The 18,109-nt window shown below is 43.0% G+C and overlaps 1 protein-coding gene across 1 annotated transcript in view; it reads left to right on the top strand.

Annotated features, from left to right (window-relative positions):
- Positions 1 to 2,229: 2,229 nt before the first annotated feature.
- Positions 2,230 to 18,109, top strand: part of PDE8A (phosphodiesterase 8A) — a 117,764-nt gene continuing 101,884 nt past the window's right edge. The window contains exon 1 of the mRNA XM_054272466.1: positions 2,230 to 3,223. Coding sequence (XP_054128441.1) covers positions 2,963 to 3,223 — 261 coding nt within the window. The 5' untranslated portion in view covers positions 2,230 to 2,962. The remainder of the gene's footprint in view (positions 3,224 to 18,109) is intronic.

Genomic DNA, 18,109 nt, shown 5'->3' with positions numbered 1-18,109 from the left:
GATGAGATCCATCTCCAAACAGTGCCCACTGTTTCAAATGGGTATGGTAAGCCTTTCCCTTCATTTATTGTTAAATGCTTGTATTGAGTGGCTCTCCAAAGTGAAGAGAGGACACAGGAAGCTGACTTCTTTTCCTGGTTATAACAGGCTCTATAGATCAGCTAAATTAATGGGGTGGATGAAGTTTATGTGACTACTGCTTATACTTGAAACTGCACAGTAGCAGGAATATCAGGGAAGGAAAGACTTGATTTTCCAGCCTTTAATGCTAGCAATTATGAGAAGTAAATAAAAGCATTTCTGCATTGCAAGTACTGTGGTTATCCTGAAAAACCACATTTCTCAAAAGCACTGACTTTTGGCTTTGCATCTCTCAACTTTACAAGGTGCTCTCATCTGGATCAAGTGATGCTGTTACATGTATGAGTGAAAAGCTGCTTCTTGCCATTCTTGTTGTCCATAGTCATCACTTATCTGCATGTTTTGCTTTTAATTATGACCTGATGGCATTTGTCATGCAGTTAAGGTACTGCTAAAAGTGTGGCTTTCCTGAATGCACACAAATGTGCTCCTGCTGAATTGGAGTCTTCTGAAACACAGTGATTCTGCCAGGGGACCACAGAAGTGTTCATGGCACAAAGCAGGAGTAGTTCAAACAGTTTCCTCGTGTAACACATCATTTTCCCCTCTTCAGATGCTGGAGCTTATTGATAAAAGACATGTCTCTGATATTTGGTTTTCACCATGTTCCTAAATCTAAAATTAGGTTGGGCCTTCCCTAAATTGCTGTTGCCGCTGAGTTAGTGAAAAGAGGCAGGAGCTTGGAGAAGCACTTCTGTCAGTCATTGAGAATAAAGGTAGCAGAAGCTATGAATGACATAGTGAAAAAAGTAAAAGGCACATGAAGATGCCACGGGTTGTGTGTGGTCTGTGGTAGAGTACACTGTTGTATGTCTGTTGTTGAACCTGGGCTGCACTTGAGCTTCTGGAACACAAATTGTCTATGGCAGTAACTTGTTTTGCTCTGGGCAGGGTGTCTAACGGGCTTTAAATACAGCATGTTCTCTCTTAAAGTACACTCAGACATCTAGTCTCCCAGCACATCTATAGGATAAGGAAGCATGGTTACTTTCATATGATACAGAAACAGAAAAGGTTTATTTTACATACATATTCCAGGAAAAGTCTGCCTGCAGTTGATTTCCCAAGCCCCGGGGCCTGGCTCCACCCATAGCACCATCTTCCCTTTTCATAGGCTTCGCTCTCAAAAATATTTTCAAAGAAATTGGCATGGGCAGAGCCGAGAAGGAAAACGATGGGAAGCATCAACCGAGGCGGCTGTCCGCTGTCTGAGGCAGGGCACCAGGTGTCTCCCGGGGCTCGCTGCCTCCCCGAGGCGCTGTCCCGGGGCTGCTCCTCTCTCTGAGCCTGCGGTGCGGTGCGGGGCTCGGGCGGGGCCGGCGCGGCATTGGCCGCGGCCGCTGATCTGCATTGACGCCAGCGCGGGCCGGAGGTCAGCGCCGCCGGGCGCTGCATTGGCTCGGCCGGGGCCGGGCCCGGGGCCGGGGCGGCGCGGGGGGAGCCGGGGCGGGGCCAGCGGGGCGGGCGGGGCGCGGAGGGGCCGCGGCCGCCGCCGAGGAACATCAATAATAACAAGGTGAGCGCGGCGCGAGGGACGGCGGCTGCGGGGAGCCAGGCATTTCCCTGCTGAGGGATGCAGACACCACGGCCCCGGGAACCAGAGCTCTCGCCGCTGCAGCCGCTGCCGCCGGGATGGGACGCTAAGATCGTTCTCCTTCTACTTCTCGCTCTTTTTGATTTTCCTCGCCCTTTTTTTTTTTATTTTTTAAATTTTTCCCTTCTCGCCGTTTCGCATCACTTCTCTGCCCAAAAAACCGGCCGCATCATGGAGGCCCTTTGATGCGTCCGCCCGCCGCGCCGGCTGCCCCCGCGGCTGAGGGAAGCGCTGCGGGCCGTGCCCCGTCCCCCGAGGGGGCTCCCCGCGGCCCGGGCCGCCCCTGCCCCGCGGCGCTGAGCCGCGATGCCGCTGCGGCGGCCGGAGAGCCGCGCTGCCGCCTGACGGGGGGCTCTTCCTTCCTTCCGACGACGGGAACCTGAATGTCACCCCCGCGGCGGCCGCCCGCCCGCCCGCGACCGAGGCGGCGCGGGACGAGCCCAGCGCGGCGTGAGGGGCGCAGCCCGCTCCCCGGCGCGGCCGGGCGGCTCTCGCTCTTCGCTGGTGTTTTTTAATAAATCGTTGGGGTTTTTTGATTTTTGGCCCCAAAGCGCGCCCCCGGCACAGCGCAGCGCCGAGCGGGACCGCGAGGAGTGAGCGCGGACGCGGAGGTGGGGAGCGGCCCCCGGCCCGGTCCCGGGTTAATCGGTAACGCGGAGCAAGCCCGGGTGGAAAATGCGCCGCGCTCCGGACTCGGGGGAGGAGATGGTGCCGTGCCCCCGGCCGCTCTGAGCGCCTAGCCGACGCCGAGGTGTGTGTGGTTTGGGGCTTGTGTTTTTTTTTTTTTTTTTTTTGTTATTTTTGCCTTTTTTGTTGTTTTTGCCTTTTTTTCTCCAATTTTTTTCCTGCTTTCACAAGAAGGAAAAGAAAACGTTACCAAGATTCTCAGATGGCTTAGACAAGTTAATAATAATCTGTGAAAATACGAAGTCGACCGGTTCTTGATTTCCCCCTTCCCTCCCCTCCAGCTCCCCAGCCCACTGCTGAGATTGAGCTAAAAGGACCTGTTTCCTGGAGGACGAGGAGAACAGACACGTTTCTGGTGGTGTAAAGGGACCGATGGCAATGCTTCAGAGTGTAGCGGAGACGCAGGACAGAGATTCAGCCTGTTAACAAAAAAAATTAAGCAGGGGGAGAATATCAACGGGAAGGAAAGATTTATATACATATATATATACACGTATATATATATACAATTTAGAAGTATTCCCCAGGTGGCCACAAAGCATGGGCTGTGTTCCAAGCACCAACCTCTCTGACAGCAGAGTGATCTGTCACAGTAGCAATGAGTCTGAGGAGTACAATTTCCCTCACCAGACCAACACAACCATGTCTCAACAGCAGCAAGGCAACCCCGTCCCAGGATTATTCATTAAATGCTACAACACATCCACTTATGAGGCGAGGACTAATTCCTCTAAGAAAGACAAGAGGGAGAACAGCCAGAGCATGGAGGCAGAGGCCCAGACCGGCAGACCCAATGTTAAGGTAAAAAGGGTGCTAAACACGAGCACGGTTTCTCTCAGAACAGGCGCTGGCTGTAGCGGTTCAGCCCAGGGACTCCCGTCCGCTGTGCGGGAGCTTTTCCTGGCTTGGGCTTTACTTTCGTTTACAAACTAATCCGTGTCTTGGCGGCTTTGCAGAGGTACCCAAGCCTCTTTGTTCGCTCCGCAGAATGAGTTTTGCTAACTCCGGCAAGGAGAGCGGTGTTGGTGTCCCCATGGAGCGGCCGCGCCGTGCGGGATGCGCGGAGCCCCGCGCTGGGGCCCGCCCGGCTCTCCGCGCTTGTCCCCGCTGCAAACGGGGGCACATCGCCTCTGCCAGCTGGGCTGACCGCTCTTCGTACCCCTGTCATTTGGGGAGTTAAGGGAGAGCGGCGGCGTGTTTTGCTCTGGGTACTGATTTACATTAACAACTTGTTGACCTTGTCTGTTGCTGCAAATAGGGAATTTTTTTGCGGTTTTTTTTCCGTGTGTTTGCGCCCGTCCTTTAGAGGAACAGCACAAGACTGTATGGAGTTGACAGGCACATACTGAAAAAAATTGTGATTTGTGATTATTTTCTTGGAAGTGAGACAGTTCGTGGTTTGGAGTGCTTGTTTGTCTGTTTGCTTTTTATCTGTTTATCGATGAGTTGTACTTTAGCTCCTAATGTTATAGGTTTGGATTATATCTTTGCTTCTTTGCCTTTTTTTTTTTTTTTGAAACTATTTTTTATTTTGTAAAAATGAGTTGCAAATGTAAGAAAAATCACGTTGTAGCTGTCCTGGGGATATTATATAACATGGCTGATCTCTTCTGGTTGCTGAGATAAGAACTGAGATACACATGTTGTAAATATAAGATACAGGCTTGAGATGCAAGTGAGATCTAGCTGAATCTATTAGTGCTTTGCAGACTATCAGAAAATCTAATGATTTGTTGTTTTCTTAAGGTTTTTACTTGCTTATTAAGACAATTTCCAGAGTATTGACCTGGAATAATTTACTTCAATTATGTGGGTGATTTTCTTTGATTGTTTTCCTTCAGATTTAGCAATCTTTGGTCATAGTTTAGTAAGTTTCATTATTTAAAAAAAAGTCTTGAAAATTAGCAGACACTTTGAGAGCGGTGAGCTGGGGAGGAATTAACAATACTTAACAAAGAACATGAAGCTGAATGGGGGTGTACTAAACTCAATTTCAGTGTTAACAGCCCTGCACAGGAAATGAACTTTACGGCCCTGTTCACACGCGATAGATGAGCTCACGGGTGTTTAACAGAGCGGCCACGCTGAGCAAGCTTCAGCTGTCATCTCAGGCCTGACACTTGTTTTGCTAGCTGAATTTGTAATAGAGATTATAACTGAATGCTACAAAACCTGAATCAAAAGTAGTCTTAAAATTTTTGCTCTGTGAATTTGTCTTGAGTGATTGTTTAAGGGGAAAAAAATCCCTCAAACCTGTTTCCAGAAGCATGTGTGGGAAGCAGTCTTAATTTAGTTAAATTTTGTTGTTCTCCTTCAAGAACTTTGAACAAATTCTTGTTACTAGGTTTGGATAATTCAGCCAGACTCCATAGGTTGCTGTTGGTTTGTGTGCATGCTGTCATCTCATTGACAGCCACTCAGATGTTTATCACCCAGTCACATTTTCTGCCCCTGTCATCACTCTTCAGCACAGTTCTGTGGAAGATGGGTTCTGAGAAATGAAAATGGAGCTCTGCTTGTGATCAGTTGAATACAAAATCTGTTGGACACATCACATCTACATTATTTTCATGTGCAAAACCCTGTAATAATCTTTAGAGCTGTCAGGCAGCGTGGTATTTCTTTCTCTGCATTTATCATTAGCGTGTGTAGTAGGACCAGATTTGCAGTGCTGGATAACTGTGCTGTCTCAGAGATTGTGCTGGAGTGAGGGATCACTGCAGAACAGTTCTCACAGCCCAGTGAAGTTTGGAAAGAGTGAGAAAACTGAAAACAATGAGCAGGAGCTTGAAATTCCTGAAGGCAAAAGGAGCATTGGGCAGGATGTTGTGCTGTTTTGTAATTAAAAGGATTTTTGACTTGAGGAAGAATTGAGAGAGTTAGGGTGCTACTAGGAACCATTGCTATTTCTTGGAGTGTATAGTACACTCTTTATGACACTGGGGATTCCTTCACAAAACCCAAAATGCAGACCTAGTGTGCTTTGGGCACTGGTGGTATCACCCACAATTTGTGTGAATTGCCAGTAATCTGCCTGAATGATTTTTCACTTGGTTCAGGGTGCTTTAAGTTGGTGTATATTCTCAAATTAAAGCCAACAGAATGCTGTGTTAGAGCTCTCAACAGAAGTTGGCCTGTGTCTAAATTTCATGTTTTCACTTTGGCTGGCATTAGTGTTAAGTTCATTAAAACATGTATAGTTTCAATAGTGCAATAATATTTACTATTATATTACTATTACTGAATCAGTTTGCCAGCTATAGTGCACATTTTTCAATTCAGAAAATGTAACAAAAAGAAAAAAAAGTCCCATGTTAGTTGTAAAATGGCATTATATCTGTTGGTAACTAGCCCTTGACTTTGGTTTTGTGTTCACGTCTTGTTTTATCTTTCTCCTGGCCAAATAGCAGAGGGTCATTTTCTGAATGGGTGGTGTGAGCATACTGTATTTTGTGATTTGCATCAGTTTATAAACTGTAGCTAAAAAAGTGACATGTTCTTTTCTAGTATGGGGAACCCTAAGTAAATCCACCCAAATTTGCAGAATAATCCTAAAAGTGTGTGTGAGCAGAGGTAAATGCTGTAATACCTATTTCTGTTATGTATGAATGTGGTGACAGTATGTGAGAAATGGAAATCCTCTTTTAGGTCATGGCACCTCTATCTCCCTCCTTAATTAGTATTTTCATATGTGGCCTTTATTTGACAATTATGAGCATCTTGGATTGTGCCATATTTAAACAGTGAACCAGCCATGGAAACTCTTCCCTTAATTTTCAATGCACTGCCTCTGCAGATGAAACCCTGTACTAGTGAAAGAAGAGCAGGACTTGGGTGCAAGGACTGGGGTTTGATCATCCAGTGCTACATAAAGAATGTCAAATTACCCTTAACCAGTACTGTTGCAAAGAGGAGTTTCCCTGATTTTTAACTCTAAAAATCTCAAGGAAGTGGACTCAAAATTGTGTCTGTCCTTTTCAAATATATTAGTTATGATTTTCAGATATTTTTGTAGTTGAATTTGTGATAAAGGTACTTGGATTTATAGAAACCTGCTTAAACACCATTAGAATAATAACTGTTTAATCCATAACATAAGTGGAGTAAATGCTGCAAGGCATAAGGACTTTTTGGTGTTTATTTAGAATTGGCTGGGATATTCATAATCATATGCTATCCCAACATCCTGTGTGTGTGGCTCTTCTCCAGCACATTAATATACACTGTGGCACCTTGATTTTGCTCTGTCATTCTTTTACGTATGCAAGATTTCCTTCCTCTTTCCTTGAGGAACTCTCCCTGTTGGTACATTTAATACAGAAATATGTGCATTTTGTTGCAAGGGGATCAGAGAGTAAATCCACACTTCATTTGTTTGAAATTAAAATGACTCCCAAGTCGGAAGGACCAAATGTGAAATAGTCTTTTGATTTATCAGCTGCTGTGGGGCAGCCAGTTTAAATCCATGCCCCTACAGCCAGTGAGTTTTCTGCATTCAAACCCTGAAATTGCCTGTGAATTTTGCAGTCACTGCAAGCCCACGTTGCGTAATTCTGCATGGCTGTGTGCTGTATGGCACCTGCAGTGGATCTCGTGTCAGCAGTTAGCAGCACGTTATTTAGTCCATTAAGCTGTCTGCTCCTTTCCTCCCTGGCTGGTAATTCCTTTCCCTCGGAACACACCAGCACTCCCTCCCTTTGATACTCCCACACTCTCTGTCCATGCTTCCAGCGAGGCCATCCACCCTCTCCCGAGTCCTCCCTGTTCCCACCGAAGCTGTCCTCAATCATTTCCCATCCCATTCCCTCCCACTTCCACCGACGTCAGCTCTCCTGCACAGAGATCCCTGCTGGCACTGAGAGGATCCTTCCCACGCTGACATCCATGAACTCTTCTCAGTCTTTGCAGCTCCAGACTTTCAGACTGATACTTTTAATGCTGTTGCTGTAAGGCACGAATCCTTTCTCCAGGGGATGGGAGTCCAGTTTTTAAATTGTATGAAGTGAAGTGGTGTAGTAACATGTGAACTGGTCTAATTTTTATCTTTTTAAGTTTCCTGTTGTTTGTTATGTAAATTGGAAAAAACCCAAGCTATAAATCACTCACATTATATAGATGGCTACACTACAAAGACAGCATAAACTGTGGTTTCAATTTTCAAAGCATTATTACTGGTACATCTCCTTGTCATGCAAACCAACTCATGCAAAATGTGCCACTGCTTCTGAGGGCAATTCTTGGTGTGCCTGAGATGAGCAAGGTTAGGCCCTGAATTTTTGGAGTATTTTCTGTTGGTAAAAACTTCACTGAAACTCAGCTGAAAATTGTTGTGCCTTTTCTGTTCTTCAGTGCTGCTCTCTGAGTTTGCTCTGTCTTTTCCCTGGCCATTTTATGTAGTTAAGTACTAAGCTTTTCCTTTTCTGCCACCTGAATCTGTCAATAGAGGAAGTATTAAAACCAAGACTCTATTTCTCTTCAGTTCTAGATATTTTTCTTACTGCGTTGTACCTTTTGTATTCTTAATTGTATGGCTCAGATTGAAGTGTAAGTACATTTACAGAGAGAAATTTTCTACTTGTAGAGTGTACTTATAAGCCAGGCAGAATAACAGGAGGTGATGTATAATGAGTTTTTACCATTCCCAATATTATGTGTGGTGTGAAATTCCAATGCAATTTAACAGCTTTGCCTTGCTATTTAATGTACCAGCAATTCAGATTTTACATTCAAAATGCTAAGTTTAAGTATAAATTAAAGGTACAAAATGGTTACACCCACTTGCAAATACTTGTCATTCAATGAATTGTAGGTTGGAGGATGCTTACAATCTATGTGACAATGAAGAATGTCTTATTAAGAAAGTTGTTCATAGTTAATTTGAATCTAAGAAAAAAATACCTTTTGGAAACTTTTGCTTTCCATTCTGCATGCTTTAATATTTGTTCCTCATGTTCAAGTAAATGTCCATGTCAAGAAAGGGAGAGGTATTTGAGTGAGAATTATTTTTAACATCCATTGAAATTGTTACATCCAGCAGTCGCCGCTACCAACAGTGATAAATAGCTGTTTTGTTTTTGTATTATATGAACATTTGTTCACCTCTCTTGGCTGTCACATTGAGAAAGGACTCCAGAATTGGCTTACTTAAGCAACAGTAGCAATACACTGAAAATATTCCACCTTTTGAGCAGTTGGAATCTCAACTGACTTTCAAATGAGTCCTCAAAGAAGAAATAAGTGTTTTGAGATATGGACAGCTAAAGTTTTATAGTTCTCAGCAAAAAGTGAAAGAAGCTTAAAGCAAATATGATAATGAGCAGAGTGGCCTCAAGGTGAAATAGTTTCAATACAAGATTTACATTGTCATTTTATAAGGGGGCCACAGAAGCACCTGCACATGCAGGAGAACAATTTAGCATTGTGTTTTAGTTTGGTGGTGTAATATGCCCACACTGTAATATTGGTGTATGTGCTTGTCCGAAATTGCTTTACCAGCCATGGATGGAATTAAAACATTGTTAGCAATGTCCCAAGCTGAGTTTTCCATGTGAATTTCAGTGTTTTTATATAAAAGACCCAGTGGAGGTTCAGTAGGAATTGGCTTGGTCCTGTGGCATTCTACACATTGCTATCTGCTCTTTGGGTAAAATAATTAGGTATCATCATATAACTGTAATTTAAGTTGGCACAGGATGACAAGATACAAACTGAATAGCTTTAATGTGCATGACATACTAAATAGTTTTATTGCCCAGAGTCAGATTTTTAAGTTTCAAAGGCACCGAGGAAGTGATGTTTAAGTCCTCTGCTTTGCAAAAAGATTTCGGCATTCAGCCCCTTTTAGGTTCTGTCTTGATACCCCTTTAGGGCCACAGTGTAATAAATGATGGTGTTACACTTGCTGTGAAGTTAAACAGCAGAGTGTCTAATTTGTGCATTCTTCCAGACCGTTCTCTTTTGCCATGGGTTGTGCTGTTGGCCTCACATCAAACTCCCAGGCCCTTTTCTTCTGTTTCTTGTAAAATCTGTAACTCTGTCACTCTACATAAAGTGAAAGGCTTAGCATTGTGCAAGCCAGCTCCCACATGTATGGCTTTGTTCCAGGAGAAAGGGAGAGAGCTGGAACCTGCTTTTTGACATGGAAATGTGTTGACATAAATTAGGTGGTATCTGTTTTGAATGTGGTAGACAAGATAATCTGAGATGGGTTTTGATAGTGTTTTCAATGTTCAAAGGTAGTCTGCAGATATATGTACAGAGTTAATGTCCTTTAATAGCAGAAGAGCTTGGAATGAAAAAGGAATATTCAATATTTAAAAGCAGTTTTGGGAATAAAATGTTGCTCATGAAGAAGACTGATTCCCACATGGGGGACTCAAATAAGGATTCCCACCCTTGCTTGGAGTGGCAGGAAATGTGGCTTGGGTTCTGCCACTTTATTACCTGATAGACAGGTAATTTTTAAATTTAAAGACAATTTTTGAGCAATAGATCCTGAGAAATTGGGAATTTTTTTTTGTGTAAAGAAAATCTCTTTGTTGGCCAGATGGGTCTTTCATTTCGGAGTGAACTAAACTGATACTATTTCAAGGAGTTTTAAAAATCAAGATATATATTAGTCTGTTTGTTAAATAATATTTTAACATATTTAAGGCCTGTCTGTTTCTTTGTTGGAAATGAGAACTCACTTTTTTTGGCAAAAGCAGAATTATTCTGCATGTTAATTTGAAAGTTGCATAGGAAACCAAACATTTTATATGCCTATTTCAAGGAAGATGCATCTGCTTTGTAAATCAAACATTTTATAAAGTAACATGAACAGATTATTGGTCTTGTTACAGGGAAAATGGTGACACTGAAATCTTTTCATTGTGTTTTAGACTTCCCAGTTTCCTAAGTAAATCCATGCAAAGAAAACACAGAATCACTGGACAAATATGAAAGAATGGCGTCCTCTGCTTCCCATTGTTTTCATTTGAGTTAGCAGTGACCTTTAGCTCCCTGCTGGGATGTGGTGGAAACTCCACGAGGCCCCGTCTTATTTGCCGCTAAAAGACAACTTATTTTTAAAGTTACACATTTACTATCCTGTTCTGCCTTTGAGTCTGAGGTTATGTTATCTCTAATAAAATTTAAGCAGAAAAACAACCTCAGTAAGTGACTGGCAAAGTAAACCTTCTTTATAAGAATTTTCTTTGAAAAAAGCCTAAGGTAATTTGTTAATTAAAGCACAACAAAAGAACCTTGATCTGCATTGAAAAAACCTTGATCTGCATTGAAAGCAATCTTCCTGTATTTAGGAGTAGCTACACTTTTGCATCATCAGGAAGATGTTCCCCATTCCCACTGAGTTATCAGGGTTGTGGCTCTTCTGACACTGAGGTGTAGAGCTCTGTTTACAGCAGTGCTTTTAATTCCAGGTTTAAATGCACAAACATATCTGTGGGATATGTAGGTAGGTCAAAATCAGTGTTGAGCTGAGATGATTAATTTGCAGATGTGTGTTCTTTTTAGAATACTGTCTGCTTTTCCTTCCAATTTCTAAGGTTGGTTTGGTTTGGTTTTTTGTCCTTTTTTTTTCCCTTCCTTCATAACTTTTCATAAGTTTGGCGAGAAATTCCACAAATGGTTGAGGACAGCCACACCTATTACTCTGGTAACTTGAAGCAGAAGTGGTGTGTCCTGCACACAGTTTAACTGCTTGGTAAAAACTGCACTTTTCCATGAGCTTTAACTCAAAGATAAATATTTCAGCACAGGATGAGCATCAGAGTGTAGGTCCATAAATACTGGAATCCAGAGCTTGTACTGAAGCGTGGATGGCACTGGGATTGCTGGCGAGATATCTGCTTTTTATTTTCCAAACCAAAGCAAAGTGTTATTTTCAAATACTGAAGAGATTTATTAGTGGCCAGATTGTTAATGAAATGACACTCTTTCAACCCTGTTGAGATCTTGCAGAGTGATGACTCATGAAGTTAGACCCTTAATTTCTAAGTGTTCAGAAGGATTTTCCCCTGTATATTTGTAGCTGTGTTGTTCCCCCCTCACCCCCAGGGCTCACTCTGTGGCAGCGATGCAGCAGGACCCTCGCCTGCCCTGCTGAGCTGTCCTGCCTGGCCAGCTCGCTGTCTCTTTCCACTTGGATGCCCGGTGGGAATTCTGTGTCCTGCAGGCTCAGGGCCACCATGTACCCAGAGCACAAGGGCTGCACTCAGGCCAGGCTGCGTCCCCGTGTGCAGGGCTTTGTCCCTGCCCTCAGCACAGGGTGCTCTGCAGAAAGATGCAAGGGGTCTGTTTAAAGGTACAAAACTGAGAGGAGTTCTTCATGTTCCTCTTCTGGCTTTAGTCTGAACAAACTGATTTACTTTTCATTTTTTGCCATTTTGGCGTGTAATATGATACCAATATTTTAGTTTTATGTCCTTAAAACTTGGTTGATGAGTGTAATGAAAAATTGTGCTCTTGAGTGGGATTTGTGAATGGAGAATTAATTTCCAAACCAGTGTTAGCACATTCTTATCACTGCAGCACCACCAGTGTGGATGGTTGATGTATTTGTTTCTGCAGATACTCTTACAGGGACCACAAAAAAACAATGAAAGAGTTTAGAAGAAAGCAGGGGACATGAATTGAAACTAAGTATGGGTTTGTATGCTGAAGAGGACTTCACGACCAGGGTAACTAGTTATTTTTCCATGCATAGGTCAGTGTGTTCTCCAGATGAAAAACTTGAGGGTAAAAATGATTTTTTTTAGAGGAATTAAACATTTCAAAGCCAGGCAGAGGGGGTTTTGCAAACCCAGACAGGTTTTGTTTTGTTAACAAAAGGAAGAACAAGTCCTGTGAACTCAGTGCTTCATGCTTCCAGTGATGCTGCTGGAACTTTTCTTTTACTTAAAACTTGGGGTTTTCTATTTTGTCTCTGGCAGGAATGGATCTGCTTTCTGCAGAATTCCAGATGAGAGAGCTGTTCTGCTCCTCCTGTCAATTAGTGATGGCATTGCATGTCCTCAGTCCTGGAGGTGCTGGTCTTGGTCCCTGCTGTGCTGTGGAGCTGAGATCTGTCAGGAGAACAGTCAGCTCAACCTCTGTGGCACTGCTGTCACTCACAGCCCTCAGCCTCCCAGTGACACTTCTTCCCTCAGCAGATAATGTCACATTGTGCCTCTTCCAAAGCAGGGAATGTTTTACTATGGGGCAGCTGCTTGCTATTTGGAGTTTTCTGAAAATTTACTGCATGTTACAGCTCTTTAAAATGGATGTGTTAGAGCAGTAGGGAACCAAGTTTTGTCCAAAAAGCAGTTGCCTTTGGCAGTGGTACATAGTAGGAAAACCAGATTCTTGGAGATAAGAGAGATTTAGCTTTTATGATCCTTGTTCATCCTTCCTAAAACTCACTGAACTAATGAAGGTGCTCAGTGAGGAAGGTGACCCATCCCTCCCCCTTGGCTTTGGTGAGAAGGGCACAGGCAGTGTCTGTCTGTCCCTGAAGGACAGGCAGTAGGGGCAGCCTGCTGGTCTGGCAGCAAATAATAAAAAAAGAAATTTTGTTGGACATTCTCTGCTTTTGGTTCTGAGAGCTAAATATTGATGTATCAGCTTATGATAGTTTTCTGAGAAACACAATTCTGCTGTCACTGTTTGTAAGTTGGAATTTTTTTTCCCAACACAGTTGGAAGGGTTTTTTCCCTTCTTTGTTTGTTTGTATCAGTGCAGAGCCTCAGAGCCTGAGTGGGAGTGGGGCAGAGGGAGCCAGCCCTGCCAGGGGCTGGTGGGAGCTGTGGGAAGTCCAGAGGCTTGTCACATCCTCAGGCTTAGCCTCTGCTCAGTGTGACCATGGGAACTGTGCCAAGCACCAAACTTTCAGAGAAGCGTGACTGAAGTTCACGTTTTCTAAAAAGCTGAGCTCTCTTATGAATTACTTGCAGTGAGATGTGTAGCTGGACTGTCAAAAAAAGCAAGCTGAAATGGCCATCTCTTATTTTGCCAATTAAACTAAAAGCAATTTCTTTTTGGAGGTTATGTAGCTCTGAAGCTTTCTGCTAACTTTATCTTGGCTGTTGTGATTGCTGAGAGCTCTTACAAGGCTCTCTTGTGCTCTTTGGGCAATGTAAAATAAACCCTCTCCTGCTGTGCCCTGCTGGGTTTGTGGGACACTGTTCTTGGAGCAGTTTTTGCTTTGTGGGGTAACCTTGTTTGGTGGCTTTACAAAGTCTAAGACTGTGGAAATGAACCAGACCTGGTGCAGGGTCAGGGGATGGCAATCTTCTCCTCCATTTCCTCTGAGAGCCTTTGAGCTGTGCTGGGAAGTGCAGGCCGTGGGTGTTAAGAGGTAGCTGTGATTTTCACCCTTTTACTGGGTGCACAGGATTTATTGTGGGTTAGGATGCACTGACATGATGCACTGCTCTGTCAGTCCCTCTGAAATTACACCAAGACCAGAGGCCAGTGGAGAGTGTGAGTGGTGGGGTCCAGCCCTTGCAAGGCTCAGAGCTCTCTCTGAGGTATGGTTTAGTTGCAGAAGTCACACTTGTCTCCACAGGGATATTTACCTAGTTATGGAAAAGTGATTTATCCCAAAAAGTTGAGAAACCTCATAAATTCTCCCATCATCAGTTTGAGCAGGACCCAGTCTCCCTCAGTCTGTTGTTTTCTCAAGTGTGTGTTTAGCAGAGAGGCCGTGTAGTCTCTTGCCCTTTCTCCACGGATGACCTGCAAAGAAGAACTATCAACCCCCTTCAGGAAACCTGATGTTTCTGGTCAATGGTCCCTTACATTTTTTCCCCAGCTGACTGATATTCCAGCTGACTGATCAGAGAAGTGCCCTGCTGCATCCCCTTGTTGGGATTTGCTGTGCCAGGGCTGCTCCATTCCAGGACAAAGGCACAAAGGAAATGAGCTGGGCTCACCTGAGAGCTGAGTGGTGCTTCCCTGGCTGTGGCCAATCTCTTTGACTGCTTTGGCATCTGCTTTCCACTTACCCCTGTAACAGTACACTCAGTAAATACTCATGTGAAATATTACCTGGGAATCTTTAAATCCTTGATTACTATTGCTTCCTGCCACTTTGTGAGAGGTACAAAGATTTCTGTCGTACCTAATTTTTTTTCCTTCTCTTTTTTCCCCTCCATTTTGCAGAGAGGGATGTGGGTGAAGGGCTTGACATTTTTTTCTTCATCTTTCCCAACATCAGGGTGTCCCAAGACAGCAGGTAGAATTTCTAAGAGATTCTTCTAAAGGAGAGTCCTTTAGCCCATCCTAAAATAGTTTAATGATTTTAAGGAAAACTCATAAAGCAATCATGTAAAGAAAAAAGCATGGCAGAGGATTTCCAGGGTAAAGGGATTATGGCTTACACCACAATTATGCTTTTCTGGGTATTGCAAGAGGTCTTCATATCCTTAAGAGTCTGAGTTAGGTTTGGGAAACTTTGACCTCTGTACTGAGGCATGATCCGAGGCCAGCAGTAGTAATTTATACAAACACAAGTTCTTAAACACAGAGTAACTGATTGCTATAACTACAGATACTTTTGTCCCAGAACAGACATGAGCAGACTGACCAAGGGCTATATACATACGTACAGGATGTTTGCCAATTAGCATGTGGTTAATTTAAGTAGAATCCAGCCCTCTGACTTGGTAAACCCTCAGCTGTGGCAGCTCAGCCACAGCCACTCGTCCTCACCCCAGCCCCACTCTCAGCCTGGCAGCCCATGTAAAACAGCATTGCCTTTAGCATGCAGAGTTCCTCTGCAATGATGTGTAGCACTGTACTGCAGAGAAAAGTATTTTCAGTCAGTGTTACAGGAGGCCTGAACTGGTTTTAGAAGAAGCAGGGCTTCAGTAATAAATCTGATCTCTTGAAATGTGAGTTGGAAGTTGCAGCTCCTGTCAGCAGGTTCTCTGTGTGATGTATTGTGGAGCCTTGGCTGCAAAGAAGCTGGAGCCTGCAGTTAATGAGCTGTTCAAAGTAGCTGTGAAATTGTCAGCTTAATTAAGCCAAGTTTAGTTACCAGTCGTCTTTCAAAGATTTTGTGTGAAGAAGCAGGCTCTGGAACTGCCCAGCTATGCAATGTAGGGAAGTGCTGTGTGCTTTTTTGAACTGAGAAATTAAGGGCTCATGTGGTAAGAGAGAGTGTTATTTTGCAAAGTGTTTAAAGAAAGCCCCTGGCTTTCCCAGCATGTTGGGGAGCTTCATAATTATTTCCATTTTTAGATAGTTAAAAAGCATAAGCACTCTAAAACAGTCAATGGATTGCAGCTCCTGTGTGATTCTGATTGAAGATCTACTGTACTATTTTTAAAATGATCATAGAAGTGAAATTCTTTTAATTCTTATCTGTTTCTTTATAAAATAATGGATATTTATTTTTGTGCTTTGTCTTTCCTGACAGTATAGAAAATTTAGTCTGAGCACCTGCTGAAGTCAGTGGAGACTGCAGTTCAGTTAGCAAAGTTTCTTCAGTTTCTCCTTGGAGGAAGAGTAAATACTCTTGCAGACATTTGCAAACTTCTTTTGCCCATGATCTTGAAAAGGCTCATCAGAATGTTACAGAAACAAATGTTCAGGGTCTGAGCGGCTGGGGCATCTCCTCTCACCTCAAGTGTCAGTTATTGCAATGGCCTGTTCTTCAGGAGATTTCTTACTGACGTAAGTAGGGTAAAGTCCTCTTCTAATTACATCAATACTGATACTACTGTGCTTGTTGCAGCATTGTTTATGCCATTTGAGAGTAAAAATACAATGGTACAGCTTTTTCCACCGCAGAAACCTTTTCTGGATTTCTTGACATGTGGAACCACACTTGGGAGATGTTTAGGTGAAGTCTTAATACAGTCAAGGACTGGACTGTGTGAGGAATGTTACCTAGATTAGAAATATCAGTGAGGGATTTGGATTTTAATTATATTTTGTTTTGGAAAAGATGTCTGTAATGCATACAATGATAGTGGATAGAGGGAAGCATGTTTTTGTTAGAATATCTTGTTTCAGCTGAGGAGCTGGTATAAAGTATACCAGCAAAACCAGTTCTGCTAATGTTAGCTCCATTTGTAATAAGAAGGTTTCCCAGGACATTTGTGTTATTCCTGTGCCAGGAATTTAGGGCTGTGCGAGTGAAATGGAAGTGGAGTGAGCACATGGAGCCTTTTGCTCCTCGTTGAGCCTTTGGACTGTAATAGTTTCTGGCAGCTGATGCCTTTGGGCCGCTTGCCTGCTTTTATGGGGCCTTTACAGCCAGCACTGCTAGCTGTGGGAGTTCCAAGGAGCTCTGTGAGACTCTGAATGCTGCCACCGCCACACTGATGCTTTTTTGGAATTTTACCTCTTTTGGACAGACAGATTTAACAGGAAATAGTTTGGCTGAGGTGTGAAATCACGTTGCGAATATTTGCAGAGCTTTGGGAAATAAAGGTAATTTTTGTCAGCAAGACTTTGTAGGCTTGACTAGGCAGTAGAACAAACAGAGGAGGGAACAGTCCTTGAATTAGGACAAATAAATGATTGTTAATGGCCTTTGTCCTCTGTTGCTGTTTGTTTGCCTTTTGCTCTTCAGAACAGGCTGTAAGTGGCTCTGCATTCTGTGACTTCAGATTATTAGAGAAAAGCTGAAGTATCAATTAATACCATTGCTTAGAACCAACTTAATGTTAATAATTATCTCATTACACTATTCCAGTTTTATGTTTGAGTATGGGACAAATACGTATAATAATGCATAAAGTAAATATGGAAGAGACTGAATTGTCAGGTGTGATTTAGTGACAATTTGATTGTTATGCAAATGGTGGCAATTTGTGATAGAAATGTTGTCACCCCACAGCTGCTTCTGTGCCGACTCCCCCATTTTACTGCCTGTTTCTGCTTAACCTTTTGGCATTGTCATCCATGGTAGTTGGTAGTTTTTCTTTAACTTGTTCAGTCACACATAGCAGAAGTTCCTTCCTCCAGCCCCTTTTCTTCTTTTTGCCACTGTGTTCTACCTTCAGCTGCCATTGTCATGTTTCCAATGCTCATAAGTGCATATATCTATAATTTTGGGGGGTTACAAACAGCGTGTGTCCTCTCACTGACAAAACTGATACCAACTCCTCTGAAGCCTTTTTTCCATGAAGTACTTTTGTGGGTGAAGGTCTTTGAGGAAGGTCCAGGTTCTTCCCACCCTCTGGCACAGGACACTGTCCTGGCAATGGCAGAATCCTGCTCACAAAGAGGCATAGCTAGTAAACAGATGTCTCCCTGAAAATCTTTATTTAGTACACTCAGTGTACTCTTAATCATTTGCAGCAAGGTCAATAGCCCTTAAAGGGCCATTATTATAAATCAATCTGATACTGGAGGAGTATTGTCATAGATGTGTACACAAACACAAATAAACAAACCAGTAATTTTTTTTCTCTAACTTCAGCTAAAATGCAGTAAACTTCCTTCTAATCTGCTGTATTAGAAAAATGGTTTTTTTCATCTTTCATAAAGCTTTCAAAACTGCAGTGCTGTTCTATGCTTAAGATGTTTTCTGTACTGACATTTTAAATTGTAGGTGTGTTCTTGTGTTGCTTAACAGAAAGAAGTAATATTATGGGGAAAAATAATTTTTTTTTTCATAGTGCACAACATAAATAATCAGTTGATGGGTAAATTGCTTGTTTGTAGATTGTGGACATGAATTTTAGTTGTTTAACC

The sequence above is a fragment of the Melozone crissalis genome, unplaced genomic scaffold, assembly GCF_028551555.1.
Source record: "Melozone crissalis strain CALT ecotype California unplaced genomic scaffold, PUWL_Pcris_2 ptg000014l_1, whole genome shotgun sequence".
NCBI classification, from domain to species: domain Eukaryota; kingdom Metazoa; phylum Chordata; class Aves; order Passeriformes; family Passerellidae; genus Melozone; species Melozone crissalis.
This window is presented reverse-complemented; position numbering and strand designations above follow the sequence as displayed.